Source organism: Melospiza georgiana, chromosome 15 (genome assembly GCF_028018845.1).
Source record: "Melospiza georgiana isolate bMelGeo1 chromosome 15, bMelGeo1.pri, whole genome shotgun sequence".
NCBI classification, from domain to species: Eukaryota; Metazoa; Chordata; class Aves; order Passeriformes; family Passerellidae; genus Melospiza; species Melospiza georgiana.
This window is the reverse complement of record NC_080444.1, coordinates 15,723,317-15,747,457: the sequence shown is the minus strand read 5'-3', so window position 1 is coordinate 15,747,457 and position 24,141 is coordinate 15,723,317. Positions and strand designations below refer to the sequence as shown.

Here is a 24,141-nt window from a genome sequence, read left to right as displayed (position 1 = left end):
CACCTTGTCAGGAGCAGAGCAGCCTTCAAAAGAGACACCAGAATTTCCTTTAATCCAGGTGTGACTCTACATCAAGAGGGAACAGGCATTCGGAATGGTCCTTTTATTTTATTGAAAGGTAAGCAGCTTAAAAGCAGGATATCACCTCTCATTAAATATCACCAATGCTCATTGTGAGATTTACAGTCCCTAACCTGATTCTTGTGGGAACATTTAAGCACCTCCACATCTTACCTTACACAACCCTTGAGATGAAGGTAACTGCTGGGAAAGACATTAAGAAGAAATAGGAAAGAAAAAAAAAATCTTCGAGGAAAGATTGTCTTTTCACGTTTGACATTAAACAATTCTTGCCACATTGGTAAATAGATGTTTTACTGAAATGCTGGATATTTTTTTTCCTGAAGTTACTAAACTATATTTCTGCTTTCAAAAAATGCTTTTATCAATCTGTATTTCAGAGTTCCAATCTCCAAACCTTTACTGACATAGATCACAAAATCTAAACTAGCTGTTCTTCCCCATAAAAGTTGCAAACAAGTAAAATTTACATTTGATCCAGTGGTAGCAGCTCAAGCTGAGACCCTGGAAGTCTCTGCTCCTGGAGGGGATGGGGGAACTAGAATGTAACTATGGCACAGATGGGATCACAGGCTGAAGGCTTCAGATGTGCCTCAGATTCAGTCATTCATACATTTGGCAAATGCAAGTTGATTTCAAAATGCATACATTAACAAGAAAAGGTGCAGGCCTGCCAGCTAGTTTTGCTACAGATTTTGACAGGCTAACTCTGTAAGGACATGGAAAAGATCCCTTGAAGAAGGGCATCAGAAAAGCACAGAAGAATTGTTAACATGCCAGACTTCATGAACAATTAGTCACAGGGAGACAAATCCATGGAATTGAAAGGATTGAGCAGTTCTCCAGCAGACAGATGAGCACTCTAACACTGCTCATTTCTAGCACTACTTGTCACTGCAGAGCTTTAAGGAAAAATTAACCCCTAACTCAGGAAAGTTCATCCCAGCCATCATTTTTTTAAAATTCTCCTGGTGCTTACAAAGCCATATTGCTTAATGAATGTGACAGAGCTCTCAAGATCTCCACTGGTTCCTGAACTGAATGACATATTTGATATCTAGGCCAGAGGATGAGTCCCTGAGAAGCATCAGTTCCTGTTTGCACTCACCAGAACAACACCAGTTTGTGCTGAGATGTGGTGGTAATGGTCAACCCCAATTCTGACAAAACTCTATGGGGACTAGAATCACTTTTCATAAAATAATTACAGAATGATCTGGGTTGAAGAGAACTTTCCAAGATCATCCCATCCAATATCCCTGCTAAAATCCCATAACCCCCCAAAAATATGATTTTCCTCCCTGATAAGAACAAGTTAAGCAGAACATTATTGACATTACTCCAGAAGAATTAATAAGCCCTAAAAAAAAGTAAAGTCTCAAAGAATACTGTAAATATTATTCCAAATTACAGCATTAGTTTATTTATATTTCTAAATAAAAGCTAAAAACTTCATAAACAACTGAAATTTAAGCAACTTCATTAGCATGCTCAGGTTCAATTTCAGATTTAGCAGGTTCAATGAGAAATTTTCCTGGCTTTCTCAGTTTTTTAGAAGGAACAAAAATTTCAGAATATTAAAACAAAACCCCAACCCACCCCCCAAGCAAAATAAAACACAGAGCAGTGAGTACATAGCGGGGGGCGGAAAAAGGAGAGTAATCCTCCTAGGCAAGCAAAATAACAATTTTTCCTGCTTGACATAAGGCTCCTAAACACCTTTGGAAGAGTAAAGTATCAATTGTTTTCACTAATTATAATTAATTAATTGCTATATATTTAATTAATATATTTAATTAATATAATATATATAATTAATATAATATATATTATATAATATATAATATATATGATATATATAATTAATATAATATATATGTTATATATATAATTAATTAAATGATATATCTCTGTAGCTGATGAAGAGGCAATTTTGGGTCTCCCAACAACTTGGTTTACATTACAGAAAATAAAAATGGGGAAAGCAATGTGCTAAACCCAAGAGTTAGAACAAAGTAAAGAGATCAGATTATGCTGATCATTTAGAAGACATTGCTTTGTTTGGGACTTTGTGTAGTAGTATGCACAAGTTAAGACACTAAAAATGTTCAGAGACCAACACTGACAAACAGAAGCAGGAGTTCCTACTACTAAACATTTTAAATTCAGAGCAGATTACCCATAAGAACTTTTATTTTGTAGACCAAACAGAATATGCAGCTCTAATAAAAACTTCTTTCATCCCTTTTTACAGAGCCATATATGAATCTTTATTCCTAAGCTCATCACTCTGTTCTCTAAGCACACAGGCTTGGCCTTACAGTTTGAAACCAAAGCACTTTGCCCACAAATGCAGGAGAAGCCTTACCAGATCAGCACCAGCCTGAAGCAACACATCTGCCACATCTGTGTGTCCATTTTCACAGGCGTAGGTCAAAGCTGTATCTCCTGTTGCTGTAGTGGCATGAACATTGGCTCCTACAAACACAACAGTTTTTTCATATTGGATGTGTCCTTATCAAGTATTTCACATCAGATAAACACAAAAATCTCTGACAGCAGCTATATCCTACTGACCACAGTCCAAGAGCACTGCTCTCATGGCAAAAATTGCTCTCATAGTGAAAACACTCCAAGGAGAGGGGGTAAGGCTTGGAAAAAGCATGACTGACAATCCAAGCAGTTAAACTTATGTGCTTGCTTATTCTTACAGTCCCTCTACAGCAAGGATTTCAGTTGTTACATCAAGTAAAAGGGAATCCAGACAGTTTTGCAAACTATCCATTTGACTCAGAGCAACAATGCACATCAGTGAATTAGTATTAATACAACAAACCCATACACTTCCACAAATCTCCCTTCTTTCCTGCTCTTTAAAATCACTTGCTTTAAAACCCTTTTTTTGAAATAATTTGTCTAATTTCATATACACCAGCTCTCTGAAAACTACATGTCTCTTGATACATAACACATTATTCTTAGAAAAAAGAAATGCCAATGTGATTAGCCATTTTCTTATTTTTAAGGTGTGAGGTATAATTAGAGACTCCCTGATGCCAAAACAAGGGTCCTTAATCAACCTTCTACACTATCAGCAGTGAAGTGCAGGCAGTGAGCATTCCAAGGGAGCTGGTGACAGGTGTCACATGCTGGTGTCACTGCACCAAGTGGCACAGTTGTTACTGTCCCTCGATGTGCAGGGAGCTTCACTTTCTATAATTACAAATCCAGCCAATTTTATGCTTATTCTTAGAGCATACAAATAAATCACCTTCCACAACAAGGAAGATATCCCAAATACAGCTCCTTTTTCTTTATTATTTTAAGCAGAATACTTTAGACTCTACCAAGTTAATAAACTGAAAGATGATCATTGATTATAGCCCAAACTCCAGCAAGATTTAATTTTGACTACTGTGTAATGCAGCAGTAAAGCTCATTCATCACAGAAATTCAGCACATTCCACAATCTGTCTTGCACACTACTTCCCAGCACACCATTCCTAAAGAACTGGTTATTCAGGGAGACTGAATGCAGATAACCAGGCTTAGTCAAAGCTGGAGTAGCAAGCAAAACCAAGCATCATCTGTATTAAAATTCTGTCCTAGATGCAGGTAGCTGAAAACAGTGTTTCTAATGAATGTGGATGCTTTCTAGATATGGAACAGGATCACCTACTCCAGGAGGCACTTTCCTCTGTTACCAGTATCAAGCAACACTGAGGTGCAACATGCTTCTTCCTTCTTGCTAAACTATCAGAGGATACTGTTTCCTGTTAGAACACTGCCACTATTGAAAACCCAGGGATGTTCCAAATCATACAAAACACATCAAGTCCATAGTATCTGTGGGCTTAATCACTTGCTCTGAACACATACCTGCTGCCAGCAAGTATTTCACCAGTTCAAGATGACCCTCTTGAGCAGCTTCCATCAAAGGTGTTGAGCAACCAAGCTCTATATCAGCTCCTGCCTTAATAAGGAAGTCAGCAACTTCAGAGAAGCCTCCACAGCAGGCCAGGGTCAGGGCTGTCTCCTGCGTTTCCTCTGTCTGTGCGTTAATATTTGCCCCTGGGAAACAAAACAGCCATTACTGACACTGGCTGGGGAGGTGAATGCTCATCACTCCCACAGCAGTTTGGGTGTTTGAGCTCTGCTCTGTGGGTACAGCAGTATCAGAGCAATGTGCACAGGACATGGATCACACGGTGTCCTTCTGAGCTTCCGTGGCCACGGGATCTCACCTTGTGCCAGCAGCAAGGCCACCATCTCTTCGTGGCCTTCCCGGGCAGCTTCCATCAGAGGTGTGTAACCCTCATCATTGACCTCCTCCAGGTTGGCTCCTCGCTCGATCAGAAGCGCTGCCAGCTCCACGTGCCCGCCACAGGCAGCCAGAGTGAGCGGGGACTCGAAGGAATCCGCGGGCATGTTCACCTGGGCACCGCTGTCCAACAGCAGCCGTGCCACCTCCACATGCCCGTCCTGCAACAAAGGGCAACCAGGAGTCACAACTGGAGTCACCTCATGCTGTATTGCAACCACTATTGCACCAGGCCTGAAAATGATCCTACAAAGACAGGGCTTTTTTATTTATCATGGTTTAATGGTAATACTTGGACCTAATCAACACTGAGATTTCCACTTATATCTAAGCAGGTTTAAATGCATGAGGTAAAAAGAAAGACCAACATATATCTAGCTCTATTTCTTGAGGGGAAAAAGAATTATGGCACAAAACTTAACTTGCAGCACAATCTTTGGGACACAACATACTAGACACAGCAAACAAGAGCCATAAGTAATAAACCCACTCCATGGCTAAACCTCAAATCAAGCAACAGAAAAAAATATTTTCTTATTATTTGTAGTAGTAGTTGATTCATGACTTCTACAAACAAAAAACCAAAAAAGCCCCAGTTGGCAACTTCTAGACCCTGGGAAAGATACCTGCAAGAGAAACTGAAGTGGGTAACAGTAATGCAGGTAACAGGAGGAGAGAGGACTTGGAAAAACTCTTAAAGGTGACTGAAAAATGCCCAGGGATGAAGTCATAGAACAAGAGAATTAGGATTGTCAGAGCAGTCTAAGTCCTTACCAATCAAAGCACATAGACGTATCTGCCAACTTCTCAAGAAAGTACTGTTAAACCTCTCAGCTACTTGTAATAGACCAAGTACCTAAAATCTGCATTTGACCAAAGGTGTAGTTTGGTAGAGAGCCACAACACTGGCAAAAGAGGAAAGCTTAAGCTGACCATGAAGCAGGTTGTAGGTAACCTGAGATGGACAGCAATAAGGGGTGCACATTAAACACAGGCTGTTGTTCTCAGAGGTCGAGAAACCTAAAAGCCAACAGCCACCTCATTAGAACCATTACTCCAAGTGTGGCACTGTTCTGACCAAAACAAACTCTGAGGCACTTACAAAAGAACTGGTGATCAGAGACCAGACATCTCAGCAACCTGTACCTGCTGCATTCCTTAGATGGAAAGAGATGAAGACTGGGAACAGTCACAACAATTTGGTGAAACAGCTCCCTTGTGCAAGGGTGCAGCTGAATGATAACAAAACACAAATTCCTTGTTATGGAGTTGGGACTTCAAAGGCTCATCTTCCTTTCTGCTGCTTTCAAATGTCAATACACACTCTGTAATGTCAGAACACCTAGTCTGAAACACTAAAGAGCTGAAAATATACAGGCAAACCTCACAACTGTCTCCCAAGTGAGCTGTTTCACAGCCTCCAAATTAAGTCCTTGGATTGTTTCACCAGGAAACCAAGAAAAAGCAAACAAAAAAAAACCCCCAACCTAAAGAGAACAGTGGGGCTGATTAACCTTTGGTCTGCAGTTGTGGTGCAATCTCCTTTAGGTGACAGCATGCACCCACTGCCCTTCTGAATTCCTTACTGGCACCAGGCTCTCCTCCAGGGAAGGCTATTCAAGGATTCAATTACCAGCTCACTATGGAGGACTTGGACACAGCTCCCCAGCTACACCCTGACCTTGGTCTCTTGCATCATCACCTCACAACTGCACTGAAAGAACACTTGATCCTCCAGCTCTCAGCACACTGGAGGAACACTGCAGCCTATCTTCCAAGGAGTACAGGCTACTGGGAGAAAAATCTGTTTCCCTCTTTGCTGTGCCTCCTATGGAAACAAGGCCCCTGTTCTTTCTTCAAAGAAGCCCCCCAGATTGAAGAAGAGAGAAAAGGTCATCCAAGATCTATACAGAAATGCTTTGACACAACAGCACACTCTTTATTAAGATGATGCTCTTGGATAGGGAAATTTTTCCTCAATGCCTGTATTGAAATTATATGGACAGTTGCTAGAGAACTAAGAACTACATTATTTTTCAAAATAAAATGGTAGGTCAAAAGAAAAACCTCACAATCTCATTTACAGAAACCTAGAAGAGAGCAAGTCATCTCTCCATGCAAAACACTTCCGGCAGTGATGAACAGACAATTGTAATGCATGAATCATCCAGCTCAGTGCACTTTTGGAAGGCTCATTCCATGACACACTGAGAGACCTTATTTATAAAAACAGAGGTGGAAAACAAACTAACAAAAAAAAAAAAAAAAACAAAACCAAAAAAAAAACCAACAAAACAAAACCCCAAACTAGTGATTTGTACTACATCACTGCACTGCAGATTAGTCACCCTAAACTTCACACAGAGAGCATTTAAAACACCACATCATCCCCCCAAAAATTAGAGTATTTTTCCTTTGTGAGCAGTTAGACCGAGAAGCTGGTGGGAGCTGCAATAAGCACTTTTTTTACAATAACAACACACAAATTCACTTGCAGCCCCCAAACAGCTTGTTATTCAAGGCTCACTCTACTTTATCACCTCTTGCATTCCTCTCTCCCTGAGAAGGGAGCAGCACAAACAAAGGTATTTACCATGCAGGCCTCCATCAGCGCCGTGTGCATCTCATCAGTTTTGTGCTCTTGATCAGCTCCAGCTTCAAGCAAAAAACGAACCATATCTAAATGGCCTTCAAATGAAACAGATAAAATAAATGAGCATTCCACATCATCAACTTTTAGTAGTACAGACAATACATCTAATGAAATAATTCACATTTTCACAGTTTGCTGTTAGAATCCTCACAAGTTACCATTGGCAAACAGCTTTTTAAAGTACTCCTTAAAAAATACCAATGCAAATGAGTCAGCAGCCTTTAGAAAGCCTTTCCCAAAGATATTGCTCAGCTGTGAGATGGAGATAGACCTGTCTAATTCAAGTTTACACAAGAACCTTTCCTTGTGAGTAAAAGCTACAAAACTGTGCTTATTCCCTATGAAACTGTACAGTGACAGATCATTTAAGAGTTCCAAGGCAGCATACAACTGGGGGAATTATCTTTTAGGGATGGGTCCATGTAGGTCTGAACTTAACTGTAAGCTTTTTAATAACACTCACAGACGTATTTCTGAGAGCTAAGACACACACATTATATCATATTATCTGATGTTATTTTTAAAAGGTTCTACTGAGCTTTACCAAAACTTGATTTAAACTCTATTACAGTTTCTATCATCTTAGAAATTGTCCCTTCTAAGTTTTTAGCCTCTTGATGAGCATTCTTCTCTGTGGGAAGACTTAGTCTTACATCAACTGACAAGAAAACAATCAACCATCTTGTCAAAAATAATACAGGACATCTCTGTGATTCAAGGTTTTACATTCCATGACTCAATCAGGTTCTGGGTTGAAAGAAACAGGAATGACCCTCCAACACATTCAGGGGTATTACTGGCATTTGCCTGTAAGGAATTACCACATGCTGTAGGAAATCCATGACAAATCCAGATGCAAGTCCTCAGATAGTTATACATAGTATGTATTCTCAATCTTAACCACAGAGGCAAAGCCTAAAGATACCATGACAATAATCCACATCCTTCTTTTCTATTTGTAGAAAAACAATGGTTGGAGAGCAAACCATAGAAGCACAGTGGGTTACCACTGCACTGTTACTTTATATAGAAGCTTTAAATAGCAAAAGAAATTATGTCAGAAGTCCCTAAAAGTTCATCACACTTAAGAATTCACAGCATTCTCCCAAATTACACTGAAAGAAAAGAATCCAGTAATAATGGAGGCATTGTCTCTCCATCAGATATTACACAAACACACATTCCAACTCTGCATTTTCTGAAGAACCAACAGAGATGTTTTCAGTCTTCACAGACAGTTGGTGAGGGAACTGGGAACGAAATAGGGAATGTGGTAGTAGGTAGGAGGAGAGAATGGTGGTTTGTCAAGGCACAAGTTTGGACACAGCCAGTTAAAAATTTCATCTGCAACATGTCAAACATGTCCACTACATCTGGACACAAATGCAGAATTAACACCATGACACCACAGAGGAACGTTTAGTGACACTCAGCTTAAAACCAAAATCCAGTTTTACAAAACTCTTAGGAAGACATTAAAAGTATTGCTGAAAGTTTTAGTCAGATAAATCCAAGCAAACAAATTTAAACAAAACTACAAAGCAAGGCAAGAGACAATACCTTTATAGCATGCGAGTGTAAGTGCACTTTCTTTGAACTCGTTGGAGTGAGTGTTGATTCCTGCACCATATTCCAGCAATACTCTTGCAACCTCCACATGCCCTGCACTGGCTGCTTCCATCAGGGGGGTATGTCCATTCTCATTGTGGTCTTCTATGTTAGCACCAGCTTTCAGTAGCACCTTCACCACGTCCACAAAGCCCCCGGCACAGGCGTAGGTGAGAGCTGTGTTCCCTGCAGAGGAGAGGTTGCATGAGAGCCCTTCCATCACCCACCCCAACACAGGAAGGAGATCAATGTTAACAGCTCCAACAAACCCAAGGACATCACCAGCAGCAGCCTTTCACCTCACAGCAATGGTCCTCCACCCCATCGTTCCAGGTTTGTTATAAAACCCAAAATGACTGTAACATGAAAGTTGATTTTTTCAGTTTGACTGTTATGTTTCCTACTTTAGCAAAATTAGATCAAATAAACATGCACAAAAAAATCAATAAGTAATTGTTACTGTAGAGCTGGGGGGTGATTTTTTGTTTTGTCTCTTTTTGTTTTTGCCTGAGATTGTATCCTGTAATTCCTTGAAAATTTTCTACTGCTGGCTGAGAATAAATTTATAATTTAAAACTCTGGTACTGTAAGTGACAGACACTCACATATGGCTCATGTTTTAAATGCTACAGTCAATTTTAAGGTAACTTAGCTTAAAACGGCTAAACAAAAAGATAAAAGAATATCTCATAGTTTGGACACATGACTTGTTTGAAAATTTGGAAAAAGTTTAAATTCTATCTTAATAACAGAATCCAACTGTAGGTTAATGCTGTCAGGAGGTCAGTTAAGCTGTGCTCAAGAACCAGCAATACAGAGAACATTCAATGCACTCAAAATTTTAACTACTCTTCAGTAAAAAGGAACAGACAGAAATAACTGGTATTATGGGATGTGTCCCATGGCCATCTTACTGGGTAATTTTGGATTATACCAATGAGAAAAGATAAACTCCATTTTTCTTGTTCTCTAACACCAGAGTGTTTTTTGCAGGAACAGTGCTTTCCATTAGAATTTATATTTAAACCCATATTTAATAATGGCCAGTTCAGACTCCAAACACATTCACTGCAGATCTGGTCTATTCCTAACAGTTCCTGTCACGTTTTCTTGTGAATGAAAGTGTTAGACAAAAACACAGATGTTCAGAGGAGCTGTGTGCCTTATGTGCCAGCCTTACTGTGCTCCCCAGTTACCTGTGGAGGACTGTGCATTGACATCTGCACAATGGACAAGGAGGAGTTTAACAATATCCACGTAGCCTCCACTGGCAGCTGCCATCAAGGGAGTGATGTCCCCTTTATTCCCTCGATCTTCAACGTTGGCGTGCATGGCTAGAAGCACCTGGGGAAAAAAAATTACTACAATGAGCAAACTGCAACACCAACCTTTTGTTTTTAGTGAGACTGGTTCCCCAGCCAGCTGCCACATCCCCTCACAACCCAGTGCCACACCCAAGATCATGCACAGTTACTGCCTGCATTGGGCTCTGCTGCAGAAAATCCTGAGTTTCTGCATTTGTTCATATCTAAGTTCCAGTGAAATATGGACATTTTCACAAGTCACGGGGCAATTTACTGACCAGAATGACAGCACAGAAAATATCACCTGCAATAATGACCAGGTCAAGCACACAGGCGAGAAGTTGTCTCCCTGCCCTGTGTTTTGGCATCAGAATGCATTTCTGAGAACTATCACCTAAACATTTCAAAGCAGCTGCCCTTAGATACAAGGGCAGCAATATAGCTCAAAATTAACAGAAATTAATGCACTGTTGATATAAATGTGATGTAGAAAAAGGATTGTGTGACTGAGACATGAGCTTTTAGAAGGTAACCAGTTGTAATATTTGGGTTTACTGCTATTTTAGATACTCTTGCTCGGCAGAACAGCTGGACTGCATCTAGAACAATGCCAGAAAAGTAGATACATCACAAAACACAGGATTCATTCCTCAGACAAGTCCCTTCAACCTAAAGCATCTGTGACTGCATTTTCCATTACAGAAACTCAAACAATAACTAGAAACCCACAATAGCTGTACGCACTGATATTCTGTTGAAATAATAAAAAATTATAACAACCACAATAGCTAAAATGTTTACCCATCAAAGAAGCCCCTCAGATAATTCTTCACAAATGTTTAGTTCTAACTGTAATTGTTACTTACTTGTGCCAATTCATAATACCCTGCTGAGCAGGCCAAGCAAAGCAGACTCTCCCCCTCTTCAGTGTGTTCATTTACGCTCCGTCCCTCATCCAGCAGCTTGCGGACAGCGTTCACATCCCCATCGGAGCACGCCTCTGCCAAACTGCGACTGCAAAACAGGGACCAGTCAGCTCAAAACACACCTGCAACAGCTGGGCAGCTTTCCTAGGCAAGGAGGAAGCCTTTCAGTAAAGAGTCTGGGCTTCAGTGCTAAGCTTCACTTGCAAATACACCTTATATATATGTATTTTGAGTTTATCTATATATGTACACAATTATTTGCATGAGTGAAATGGAGATAAGACACTTTCCAGCAGTTGCTAACTTGTAATATGCTCTCATACAGAGTAAATGCAGAGAGGAGTGCTCAAAGCTGGTTTTTGTGGTGTTTGCAAGACAGGAGCAACCCTCTCTGATGCTATTCCCCCTTCAGGGAATGCCAGAGACACAGAGGCTGTGACCATGACAAACTGCTGACTGCAGGTGCAAGGGAAATTCCTACTGCAGACAAAGCCAAAAAGTCAGCAGCCAAGTATCACAGAGACCACTAACGTGAATACTCCAATCAGACAAACTTCTGCAATTAAGAGAGCAATCACCTACTTGTATTCTACAGCTAAGAAGTTGAACTTTCTTGAATAAGAACTCAGCTCTCTGGTACACAGAGCATCATGTTAGAAAGTAACATTTTTTGTACTTTCCTCTTATCCAGTGAAGTGAATAACCTGATTGGACAGTAGTTACACCTTGAGATGCAATCTGCTTCTGCCAGCAGTAAAACAGCTCCATTACTGCTAGCAGAAGCTGTAACTATAAAACTATCTGAATTTGAAATAAAATCCCATTCCATAGCTGGGGTACTGGGGTGGTCAGTATGCACAATTAACTGAATTTGAAAACAAATCCCATTCCATAGTTGGGGAACTAGGGGTGGTCAGTACATACAATTAACTGAATTTGAAATAAAATTCCTTATTTGGGGAACCAGGGGTGGTCAGTACATAAAATTAATTGAATTTGAAATAAAATCCCATTCTATAGCTGTGGAACTAGGGGTGGTCAGTATGTACAATTAACTGAATTTGAAATGAAGTCCCATTCCGTAGTTGGTGAATGGGGGTGGTCAGTACATACATAGAACTGAATCTGAAATAAAATCCCATAGCTGGGGAACCAGGGGGGTGGTCAGTATGTAAAATTAACTGAAATTGAAATAAAATTTCTTATTTGGGGAACCAGGGGTGGTCAGTACATAAAATTAATTGAATTTGAAATAAAATCTCATTCCATACTTGGGGAACTAGGGGTGGTCAACACATACAGTTAAATGAATTTGAAATAGATTCCCATTCTATAGCTGAGGAACTAGGGGTGGTCAGTATGTACAATTAACTAAATTTGAAATAAAATCCCATTCCATAGTTGGGGAATGGGGGTGGTCAGTATGTACAATTAACTGAATTTGAAAAAAAATCCCATAGTGGGTAAACCAGGGGTGGTCAGTATGTACAACTAAATGGATTTGAAATAAAATCCCATTCCATAGTTAAGGAACTAGGGGTGGTCAGTACGTATAACTAACTGAATTTGAAATAAAATCCCATAGCTGGGGAACCAGGGTTACTCAATACATACAACCAACTGGACTTGAAATAAAATCCCATAATTGGAGAACCAGGGGTAGTCAGTATGTACAACTAACTGGATTTGAAATAAAATCCCATAGTAAGAGAACTAGGGTGCTCAGTCCATACAACTAACTCGACTTGGAAAAAAATCCCATAATTGGAGAAGCAGGGGCAGTCAGTACATATAGCTAACTGGATGTGAAATAAAATCCCATAGCTGGAGAAAGAGGGGCAGTCAGCACATACAACTAACTGGATTTGAAATGAAATCCCATAGTTTGGGAACTAGTGGTGCAAAGTACGTACAACTAACTGAATTTGAAATAAAATCTCATTCCGTAGCTGGGGAACCAGGGGCGGTCAGTATGTACAACTAAATGGATTTGAAATAAAATCCCATAGCTGGGGAACTAGGGAGGTGGTCAGTATGTACAATTAACTGAATTTGAAATAAAATCCCATATTTGGGGAACCAGAGGTGGTCAGTATGTAAAATTAATTGATTTTTAAATAAAATCTCGTTCTGTAGTTGGGGAACCAGGGTGCTCAGTACATACAACTAACTGGATCTGAAATAAAATCCCACAGCTGGTGAACCAGGGGTGGTCAGTATGTACAATTAACTGGATTTGAAATAAAACCCCATAGCTGGTGAACCAGGGGCGGTCAGTTCATACAGGTAACTGCATCTGAAATAAAATCCCATAGTTGGAGAACCAGGGGTGATCAGTACATACAACTAACTGTATTTGAAATAAAACCCCACAGCTGTAGAACCAGGGGTGATCAGTACATACAACTAACTGTATTTGAAATAAAGCCCCACAGCTGTAGAACCAGGGGCAGTCAGTATGTACAGTGAACTGTATCTGAAATAAAACCCCACAGCTGTAGAACCAGGAGCAGTCACTATGTACAATGAACTGTATCTGAAATAAAACCCCACAGCTGTAGAACCAGGAGCAGTCAGTATGTACAATAACTGGATTTAGCTGCAGAAGCAGGGTGCCCAGCACGTACTTGTCCACCTGTCCGTTGTTGTGGTTGTTCTCGGCCCTCATGCGCGTCAGCGCGGCGGCCGCCTCGTCCAGCGCGCAGCTGACGGACGACGTCAGTCTCCGGAGAACCTCGGGATCTGCGAAGGCTTTGCCATCGGCAGTGGACAATTTACCAATTCCTTCAGTGCACCATCGGTCATCAGTCGGGTTAGTATGAGAGTCACACAAAAGAAATGCAAAGACACTAGTTTAGAGTTCAGCCACATGCACTATTAGTTAAAAATCATTTGCAAACATGCCAGATAATTAGCTACTTAAACTATCTGCTAACATTTGCTCAAGACCCGAATATTTAATTAACTATAACATAGCAGTAAAACCCTGTATCTTTCAATTGGCAGCTTTGTTACTTGTTCTGAAGTCTCAAGTCATACCTTTGAAGAACTTAAAAGAAGCTCAGATGTGATTTAATATTTTCAGAATGTGAAGAATTTTTCAACTTAAAACACTTATTACCCCTTTCCCACCCAAAGCAAAGCAGACTGAGTTCTAATATATATAATTTTTAAGAGTAGGAAAAACTTAAATGTTTATTAGTTTAAATTCCACCAATTTACCACTCTAAACTGCCCTGCTCTAGCTACAGGACCAAAAGTAAGAAAATGAAATTTCAAATATTCTAAGTGAACTTGAAATTGATGCCTCTTCTTCACAGACATAACACAGTAGAAATGCTTAGACTCAAGGAACTTTTTAAACAGTTTCTTTTTTTTATAACAGTTTCTTTGCTCAAGTTTTACTTCACACAGGTTTTACTCCTCATAGTTTAACATGTGGAAACAAACTCTGCAGTGCGGGTAGGGCTTGTATCTTCAGGTACAAATGCACAAACAGCACAAACACCTCCCGGCCACCCACAAAAAAACCCAAACATGAATCAATCAATTTCACGTGCTACAAAAAACAAATGGTTACTGGTTTATAGATCAGCCACGTTCCCCAGTCATGAATCAGTAACTCTTCAATTCCTTAGCTGTTAAAAAGGGTCAAATTAGATAGAAACCTCTGGAAATAAGGCACCTTATCCCTCAGAAGATTTGCTATTTGGTATCTGCATCTCTCTGTAGGCTTGATTTACACCACAATGTAAATGTAAATGTTTGATTTCCCACAACCCAGCTTGGAATTATTACAGAATAAATCGTATTTTAAGTTTGAATTGTCTTCAGACAATGTATTTCCACAGTTTGAGAACATCCAATTTGTTTCTCAATAATGTCAGAATCAATACTTACCAAATCTCTCCGCCCTAAATCTCTTTATGCCAGCACACACCAGGCACACTGTGACCTTTTCCTGCACGGCTGTGCAGGGCTGCAAGTGCTGGCTGGCAGCACTGGGACGTGGTGCTGGACATGATGGAGAATCCCTCTCCTGCCACTGAGACAGACAGACAGACAGACACCTCCCCTGGGGTGCAGCTGATGGAAATTAGCAATGGAGGTTCAATGAGCTGCATTAGAGGCTTGTGCACCTCCTCCCTGGCTCCAACATCCCACATCTGGATCCCTTCAGCACTGTCAAGGGGCTACAAAAACCAATTCAGAACTGACTGCCCACTCTGCAATGAAATCAGAAATCACACATCCAGCTGTCTGTGTTGGAAGCCTGGCTAGTCCAGAGCAATCAGAGCACAAAAATGAGGGGCCATGGACTCTTGGAGGCCACTGGCCACACGACCCATTCCACCTCCAAACTGTTGAGGCCATCACTCCCGTGGCCATTGCTGGTAAATATAGCAAAGTTAATAAACAAGCCTCAAATGCCACAGCTCATGCCTGATGTATTCATGTGAACTGGATTTGCTGGTGGGCTGGAAGTCCTGTCATCTCTGCAGGTGGGACAGTGGGGAACAGTCACTGCAAAACTGGGTCAGGACATCCATTTAGTACCAAACACACCAAGAAAGTGGCAGCTTTTCCACAGCTCTGCTTCCCCAGTGGCTCCCAGAGTAACTGCTGAGATGTTTACACGAGCTATTTCTGGTGGCAGTGCTGGCTCTCGCTGCATTGCAGTGTACATAAAGCACTGCTGAAGGAAACACAAAGAATTAAGTCTTCACAACTCAGCACTGAGGCCTCATCTGGGACTGCTGCAACCAGAGCTGAACACCGTGGTAAACAACATGGAAAAGTACTCCAGAGAAATCCACAGGACCCCTGGGCAAAGGCTAAAAATGCACAGATTTAGCTTACAAGGAGCAACACAACTGCAGCTTCCCTCCACTTTAAAAAGCTCTAATTGAAGGAACTGTTAACAGCTCTGCTGTTGACAAAAGAAGTGGAAAATACAAAGTCCAGCCAAAAGAAACCAACCCAAAGAACTACCAAACCACCACCATCAAAACCCCACACAACCCAAAAGCCCACATGATCTGGCTATGTGCAGCTACACTGGATATCTCCATCATTTCAGCCCACCAAGGCAGTAGAACTGACAGGTTGCCTGGACAAGCAGGACCTACACTTGATATTTCCTCTGTTTTAAAATTTGTTGTGGCATTCATATCTGGGATTTCTGAAGGCAGAAGTCACATCAAAAATTCACAGAATTCACAGAATCACTGGGTTGGAATAGACTTTAAAGATCATTGGGTCCAACCCATGCTCCAGCTCCTCATCTAAACCATGGCACCCAGTGCCATATCCAGTCTTTTTTTAAACACATCCAGATCTTCTGTGCCTGGTTCAGACAGACAAACTTGACCAACTACAGCTCTCCTATTCCCAAGTATCTTTTTTTTCATGGATTTTCAGCAACCACAGGTCCCTGGCTCTTCTTCTGGACAGTCAGAGCACACTTACAGCTCACTCCTGTTTCAGACTTTGTTTCAAAAAATGAGCTATAACCACATCAAGGCCTTTCAGAGGGTAAGTGGAAGGTGCCTTTAATTTACCTCACCAGCTAGAACTCAACCCAGGTGCCATCCCCAGCTCTCAATTTCATATTTTTATATTGCCATAACTAATCAACAGCCACAGAAAGCATCAGAGCTGACATTTGTTTGGCTAGCTGGAGTCAAAGGGAGACAGACTACAAGAATTACCATTGCAGACACACATTCATTCACCTCCCTTTTGCACATTATACTCAATAATTTAGTATATAATAACAATCTGAAGTTTTTATTTTGCTATGATTTAGGATGACTATGCCAGAATCTCAATGCTGGAATGCTCATGTGTCTTTTAATCTCTAATTTACTTCACTTTGTGCCCAAACCACTTGTTCTTGTGTCACTCTCATACACACAGGGACTCCAGCAGTCTGATTTACATGCAGGATCTTGGCCAAAATTCTTCTTGCATCCTCCCATCCAACAAATACTGAAAGCATCCTCAGGACCATTCCACACACTCTTGTACAAGAGTGACCACAATTTCTCACATTATTACAGTCTCTAACAGATCTGAAGGTCTGATATTCTGTGCTTCCTGGAATATTACACACAGGCCATCCTTTCCATCTTTTCATGGACTGATCACTGTTGCAGGTTTAAGTCTGAAAAGAGAATGTGGGACCTGTTGTTTTTTTATTGAGAACAGTCCACAGCCATTAATTGTATGGAGAGGGTGATGCTTCTAATGCAAGGTGTTAAAGCTCAACACTAAAATGATGAAGAGTATGTTCTTAAGCAAGCCAAAAGGAAGTGCCTTCATCCAACATAAGCTGCCATGCAAAGACCAAAAAGGTGAACTCAAAAATAGCTTGGACACAATCACTGCAAAGCCTGTGCCTTCTAACAGCCTAAGAACAGAGGGCCTGAAAATCACTATTTAAGGACATTCCTGAACAATTCATAACTGGAAGAACATAGAGTGAAGAGACTTTCATTTGTGCTGTGATGTTCCTGCTTTACCCTCTGCAGGGCAAAGCCTGCACATCTTCAGATGAGAAATGCCAGGCACATCTTCACATCTTCTGTGGTGGGCAGCTCTGTCTGAGCACCTGCTGCTGGAGCCACGTGCCAGCTGTTCACAAACCCCACAGGAACAAGGCCAGCAGCACTATTCAACAATGGAAAAGTCAATGACTGAACTCGGGGCCAGATGTTCCACACCTCAATGCCATATGACTGAACTATTTAAATTAGCCTGGAGTTGATTACAAAGGTGTATTAGAACAAGGAACTCACCTTTCAAGGGAAAAGTTTGCTCATCAGATACACACCTACGCTCCTACATCCAACACTCCCATTTCCTTGTTGACTCTCAGACTCATTGGGGTATTCCCACCTTGTAACTACCAAGTTTTAAGGTAACCTTATGAAATGAGCAGGTAATTTCTTAGTGTGACCTGAATTTAATTAGTCAGAGATACAGATATTGCCTCAAAAAGAAAAAAAGAAAGGAAACACCAAAAGGTTTGTGTTGCGGTGTGTTGTAATGTCCTGTTTTAGACTTCCAGGTCACCTCCCAGGTGTGCCTATACCTCTCTCCCTTCCCCCTTGCCCCCTTGCTGAGTGAGTTCTGTCAATCAGGCTGAACATTCCAGCAAGGCGTTGTGTGGTTGGTCAAGTTCAAAGGATGCCCCTATGCCCAGAGGTCATTGGCCTGTCTGGGTGTCATCTTCCCCTGAGACCCTGCCCCTCTCACCTGGTTGGTGCTCACCTGTCCCTCCCCTCCCCTGTCCCTGAGCTTAAAAGGTGATCAGACCATGCTGTCAGGATTCTGTTGGAGCAGTTGCTCACGTTCAGACCTCTGGAACCATGGAATAAACCTCTGGACATTAAACCCTCCAGCAGAATCCTCTCCTTTTTCTCTTCACCATCGCCTGAAGCCATTCCTCCTGAGGTAAACGGGGTTCCTAACAAGCCTGGACTTGTTCAGTGCCCAGCTGCAACCACCAGCAAGCCAAGGTATCTCTGGGGTGATACACTGCAGTTGCTGCCTTTGGCCCAGCAGCGAGGGTCAGACTGGCCCAGGCACAATCTAACTGGGAATATTGGGAGCCGTTATTCCAAAAGGTTTGTGCCTTTGGAAAACACAGTTAAGTCCCTTATAGGACACAGCTGGTGTCAACATACACTTTGAACATCAAAGGAGACTGCTCCAAAAACATCAACATACCCAAGAGATAATAATGTCCAATAATCCTCACAAAGCCCTGCAGACTCAGTGGTGATTGTGTGCTTCCCCTGTCAGTTCCAGCACACTGCAGGTTCTAAACACACACTGGAGGACATTTACTTGTAGCATGTCCAATTTATGCCCTCATGTGTGGGATCTCAGCACCTCAGGACTGATGTGCAGAGTGACCGAGACCACCCTTGGGGGGCTCGGGAGTCCTGGAATGTTGCCAGAAGTGTCTGGTGGCTGGACTTTGATCCTACACGGGAGACGACACCTGTATGAGGATGGGAGGATTTCACTGGGGTGAATGGTGAAGGGATAAGTTAATTAAGAGTGTGAAACACAGGGTTTAAGATTTCTGTACAGGGGGGTCTAGAGAAGTAAGATGGAGGAATTGGGGCGTGTCCTGTCCTTCTTCTTCTTCTTCTTGGCCTCCATCTTCTGTGGTGATGTTGGCACTTTGGGATTGGTTATTACTAAAGGTGTACTGGTTAATAAGGGTAGAAGGTATTGGGGGAAATAGGTAAATATTGTATATGTAGTTTTGAGTATAAAGATAGGTGACCGCCCCGGGGGCTCTCAGTGTGCTCATGGCTGGCTGCTGTGCAGACCTCTGTCGGGCCGAGAGAAAATCTTTTAGATAAAAAACTAATAAACACCGAGACCGAGAAAAGACCTGAAGCCTCTTCTCGTCCTTTGGAGCACAGGCTGCCCAAGGCCACCCCGGGCCTTTCCAGGTCATTAAAACAGCCGAGAAACCGACACTCATGCTCATCCCAAAGCCTAACTCAGCTTCAGTTCATACAGAATCAGCTGGGAGTCCTTAAGGGCTTACACAGCCCAAAGACAGGTTGTGATGGAAATGTGGACAGCTTTAGAAGGCCCAAAGAAGTACAAAATGAGAATCATGGCCCAGAAATGTGTCTCTTTGTCAGGAATCTGTTCTAATCAGCCTGGTGTACAAGCAGCACCTCAAACAAGGTAAAGAGGGTTCCAGGAAGGAGAGGAGGGGAACTTTGGTTTAGGTTCTTTACTGGAATCTCCATTCAGAGGAATTGAGAAGTTCCAGACTGTCCAAAGCCTGGTGCCAACAAGCAGTGACCCCACCAGAACAGTCTCAACTCCTGCACATCATCCAGCTGCTACAAGAAGGCAACAAGCAGAACTGAACACGGGCTGTTCTCTAAGGTCTCAGGTGGCAAAGTTACACACTGCCTGTGTGAATAACAAAAATGTGCACTTGGCTCCTCTCTGATGATATCTAAACATCTTCCCAAACACAAATTTCATATTAGATCAGTTCCAGAGCCAGTAAACCAAAGAAAAGCATCCCCCATTTGCTTGTAAAGAGCAGTCCAAAGCAAAGCAAACCCAAAGGAACAGTCATTTGCAAGTTTCACTGCATTAAGATACCTAATTTGCAGCATCAGAATGAGGGACATAAATATATTTACAATTTTTTGAATATATTTTAATATTTACATGTAGCTTATTGTATGTTGATTGCTCAGGCTAAAGTCCTCAAGGCAAAAGCCACATATTGAGTAGTGCTCTTCAGGTAAAGAAATTAGAAAATACTAATAATTCATTCTAGTGCACTCATCTAAAATTCATATGCTTTAAAAAACTTTCATATGAAGTATTGTTAAAAAAAACTAGTTCACACTAAGCTAAAGAACATTAGAACTACAAGGAAAGTCTAATTGTAGTATAAGGAAAATAATGTGAGAGTACAGACTGAGCAATCCCATTTGGGATTTTTGGCTATTTTTTGGAGAAAAGCATTATCCAGAATGCTTCTCCATTTTTCAGTAGGCCATTTCAACACTACTATTCCCAGTTTGATATGGTAGGGATTATTTTAGCTTTGTTTTCTAAAACACTACAAAAACTACACTGAGGTTTCAGTCATTCCAAGCCAAACACACCCCTTTGGAATCACTACCACTGAAAATTCAGCTATGGTCTGATTTCAGCTCAGCTCCAGAGCAATGAAAGCTCACTGGACCTCCACCAGCCCTGCTGTATGGGTATTTCTCTCAAGAAAATATCCTTTTATATACAGGTGATAGAAATTTTCACTAAAAAACTATTTTCTCATCTTACCAAGTGCATGGCACAAACAGAACTCACTGGCTGCAATTTTTATTTTTCTTCTTCCCAATTAGTATTTGGACATGCTAAATAAAATTCATTTAGCACGAAATTAAGAGCTACAGCTTGAGGGGATTTTTTAAAATTTTATTAGTTAGCATTTTACAATATTTCATGTGTCACCATCACAGTTCCCCATAGATTTAAGAGCAGCTGAGTTCTCAATTGCTATAAATCATACTCCTGACAGCAAACTGTGATGCTCAAAAATGACATTTTCAGTGCAATCTGAAAAATCATATTCAGATCATCTGCTAAGCATTTTTTGGCAAAAGCAGAAATTTATTATGCTGGACTGTATTTTATGGTCCTTATCTCAAAATATCCCTTCTTCACAAATCCACTCTCTTAAACATAATAGGAAATCACCCACAATATTCACAAGTGAAAGGGAATGCCTGAAAAAAAAAACCCTGAAAGGCCATTCCAACATACACACAGCTTGGGAGAAAACTTCTCCTAATTCCAGCTCCCATTTTTCACTTACTTGACACTACAAACTCTATTTAATATTACACTTGCATTTACATCTCTTTCAATGCACTTGTGGGAACAGGAGCCAGCAATCTCCACCACATTCTCTCCTCTTTCCAGCACAGCAGCTGGAGCACTGAGATTTTCCTTTTCCAGAATCAAAAGCCAGGAAGCACTTCTGCAGCTAAGTTAGTTCTTACTGATATTTCAGTAACATTTTGATGGCAAGAGTTCCTTTTTGAGATCATCTCCTTTTTACATTAGTGTGCTTAAATATCACACACTCTGAAAGCTAATTTTAGATTCCACACAAACACAAATCCTTGATTAACTAGTCAATATTCATTAACATTTCTTTTGAGAAATTAGATTCATTAAGTATCAATTTATAAATTTAGATTTCAATTTAGTCTCACGTCACTCCAATAAGGGTGACCTAATCAGGGAATTCACTACCTCAGCCACCAACTTCCATTTTTAGTTAAGCTTGGAAACCCAGTAAGAAAATTCAGCAATGAAAAACAGCTTTATATACTTACAGATGTTTCTAGAAAAGTCCCAATCTTCCCAAATAGTCTGAAATTTAATTTCATTTCTCTCTGCCAACCCAATCCACCCCACTCCTTTGTTTTCAGAATGCAAGGAAGAATACAGGTATTTGACAGATATGAAATACCAGACATATTTTGGATTAGAACATTGAAATAAAAGATTGGTTTAAACCTCCTAGCAGAGATTTGTTAACATATGAGAGGTCAGATAGGACAGAATAATACCAGAAAAATTATCCACATAACTACCTCCTCATCTTATTTAAAATCCTGACCATGCCAGACTTTGCTACAGCAGAACTCTCAATTTTTCTGTCAGTTTGATTTTTCCAAGTTTTTATTAGGTATCCATTTTCTCCCAGGTATGAACACTTTTCTAAAGCTAAAATGACATGAGCTTTTTTGTGCCAATCTAACACTTGGCCACTCCCAGAAGGATGACTTTGTGTTCCTCCTCTCCCCATGTTTCCCCCACTGCCCTCACTCACACTGGGGAAAAGAGGAGGAGTTTTCTCTCAGCCCAGGATAATCTGACCAGCAAAAGGTCTTTCTAGGCAGCACCAGAACTGGTGAGAGGAGAGAAAACCATGCAGGAACAGCAGATTACTGCCTGAATAGGACAGCAAACAGCCACCAAACCATCCTACCCACCTCACACAACTTCCTGTCACTCATTCACAATGTTTGTTCCAAATGTTTGCTCCCTAATCCAGGATCTTTATAAAGAAATTTAACCTTTCACTTTTTAAAGTTTTTTTTTTCTATTAAATCTCTATCAGAGAAACATTTGCCTTACTACAAGGCAACAAGTTCCCAGATGCAACCCTCAACACTGCTGACCCCTTACAGGAACAGGATTTCCAGACACACTCATCACAGATGTGCAGAAAATGATGCTGATCACTCAAACAAAGGCACTTTGATCCCACACATATTGCATGTAGTTTGTATGGAAGCATCATGAATGACTCTGGTGTCATGATTACAGATGTACTTCAGCAGCAAACAGCTTTTCCACCCATCTCACTGTGGGGAACCATCTGGGAGGGAACTCTGACTCTTGAGTTACCTTGTGTTTTAAAGCACAACTGCAATCAGGACAGAGGCAATATTATAGTGAAAACAACTGCCAGCTCTGTCTGAGAATAACTATTTCCACCAGCTTCCCTAAATTGTTGGGGTTTATTCTGGTTTGGTTTTTATTTTTTTAATAGAAAAAACACTTTACCCATTGGCAACTAAGACCTTCCCAACTTGCTTTTGATTGCAAGAAAATAGAAGATTTGAGAAAGGTATTTAAAACACAGTACTAACTTTAATTCAAATCATAAAGGAAAAGAACGGGATTAAACAGTGGTTTATCTATGTGACTCTGAAAAACCTGAATTTGTTTTGGTGCTTTGCTGGGATTAAATGGGAGTTACACTGGGTATCACAGTTAAAATAGGAGCTTAGCACTTTGTTTAAAATTTTTTTGAATGACCAAGTCAGGGATTTTTTTTTCACCCTTAACACAGATAAAAGCCAGCAATACACACCCAGAATAATTTGCCACAGCAGCAAAACCACAGCAAACTACTTGGGGTGCCCAATGTAACTTTGTTATCTCCTCCTGCCACAAACCCTCCACACCTTCCACACCAGAGAGCATTCAACTCCATTTTATACTTATAGACTTTAAACAAACGCTCTTCTGGTTGTGTGCTGCTCACCAGCCTGGCTGTGATTAGCTAAGGGAAAACCTCAGCCACGGCCGGAATTGTTCGCCTGCCTTTGTTTGCCTGGGAACAGGACACAGATAAACAGCAGAGTCAGCACATCCCTGAGCTGGGCAGTCACCTGCCCCCCAGCCTGCCCAGCAGTGTGAGCACACACATCCCAGAGCACCCCAGAGCATCCCAGGGCACCCCAACACGCATCCCAGCACATCCCAGAGCACCCCAGCACATCCCAGTGCACCCCAGCATATCCCAGAGCATCCCAGTGCACTCCAGAGAATCCCAGAGCATGCTAGTGCACCCCAGAACACTCCAGAGCATCCCAGGGCACCCCAGCACACTCCAGAGCACCTCAGCACATCCCAGAGCACCTGAGCATATCCCAGCGTACCCCAGAGCAACCCACTGCACCCCAGCACATTCCAGTGCACCCCAGAGCATCCCAGGGCACCCCAGCACACTCCAGAGCATCCCAGGGCACCCCAGAGCATCCCAGCACATCCCAGTGCACCCCAGCACATTCCAGTGCATCCCAGCACATCCCAGCAGGCTCCAGAGCATCCCAGTGCACTCCAGCATATCCCAGTGCACCTCAGAGCATCCCAGAGCATCCC

At 41.4% G+C, this 24,141-nt stretch overlaps 1 protein-coding gene across 6 annotated transcripts in view; it reads right to left on the bottom strand.

The window, feature by feature from the left end:
• Positions 1–24,141, bottom strand: part of ANKHD1 (ankyrin repeat and KH domain containing 1) — a 102,208-nt gene that overhangs the window by 51,089 nt on the left and 26,978 nt on the right. For all 6 annotated transcript variants that reach the window (XM_058034493.1, XM_058034494.1, XM_058034497.1 and 3 more), the window contains exons 3-10: positions 13,521–13,677; positions 10,834–10,981; positions 9,860–10,007; positions 8,616–8,849; positions 6,996–7,090; positions 4,326–4,563; positions 3,961–4,152; positions 2,450–2,559 (exon numbers count right to left, since the gene is read on the bottom strand). In XM_058034493.1, the coding sequence (XP_057890476.1) occupies positions 2,450–2,559; positions 3,961–4,152; positions 4,326–4,563; positions 6,996–7,090; positions 8,616–8,849; positions 9,860–10,007; positions 10,834–10,981; positions 13,521–13,677 (1,322 nt within the window). The remainder of the gene's footprint in view (positions 1–2,449; positions 2,560–3,960; positions 4,153–4,325; positions 4,564–6,995; positions 7,091–8,615; positions 8,850–9,859; positions 10,008–10,833; positions 10,982–13,520; positions 13,678–24,141) is intronic.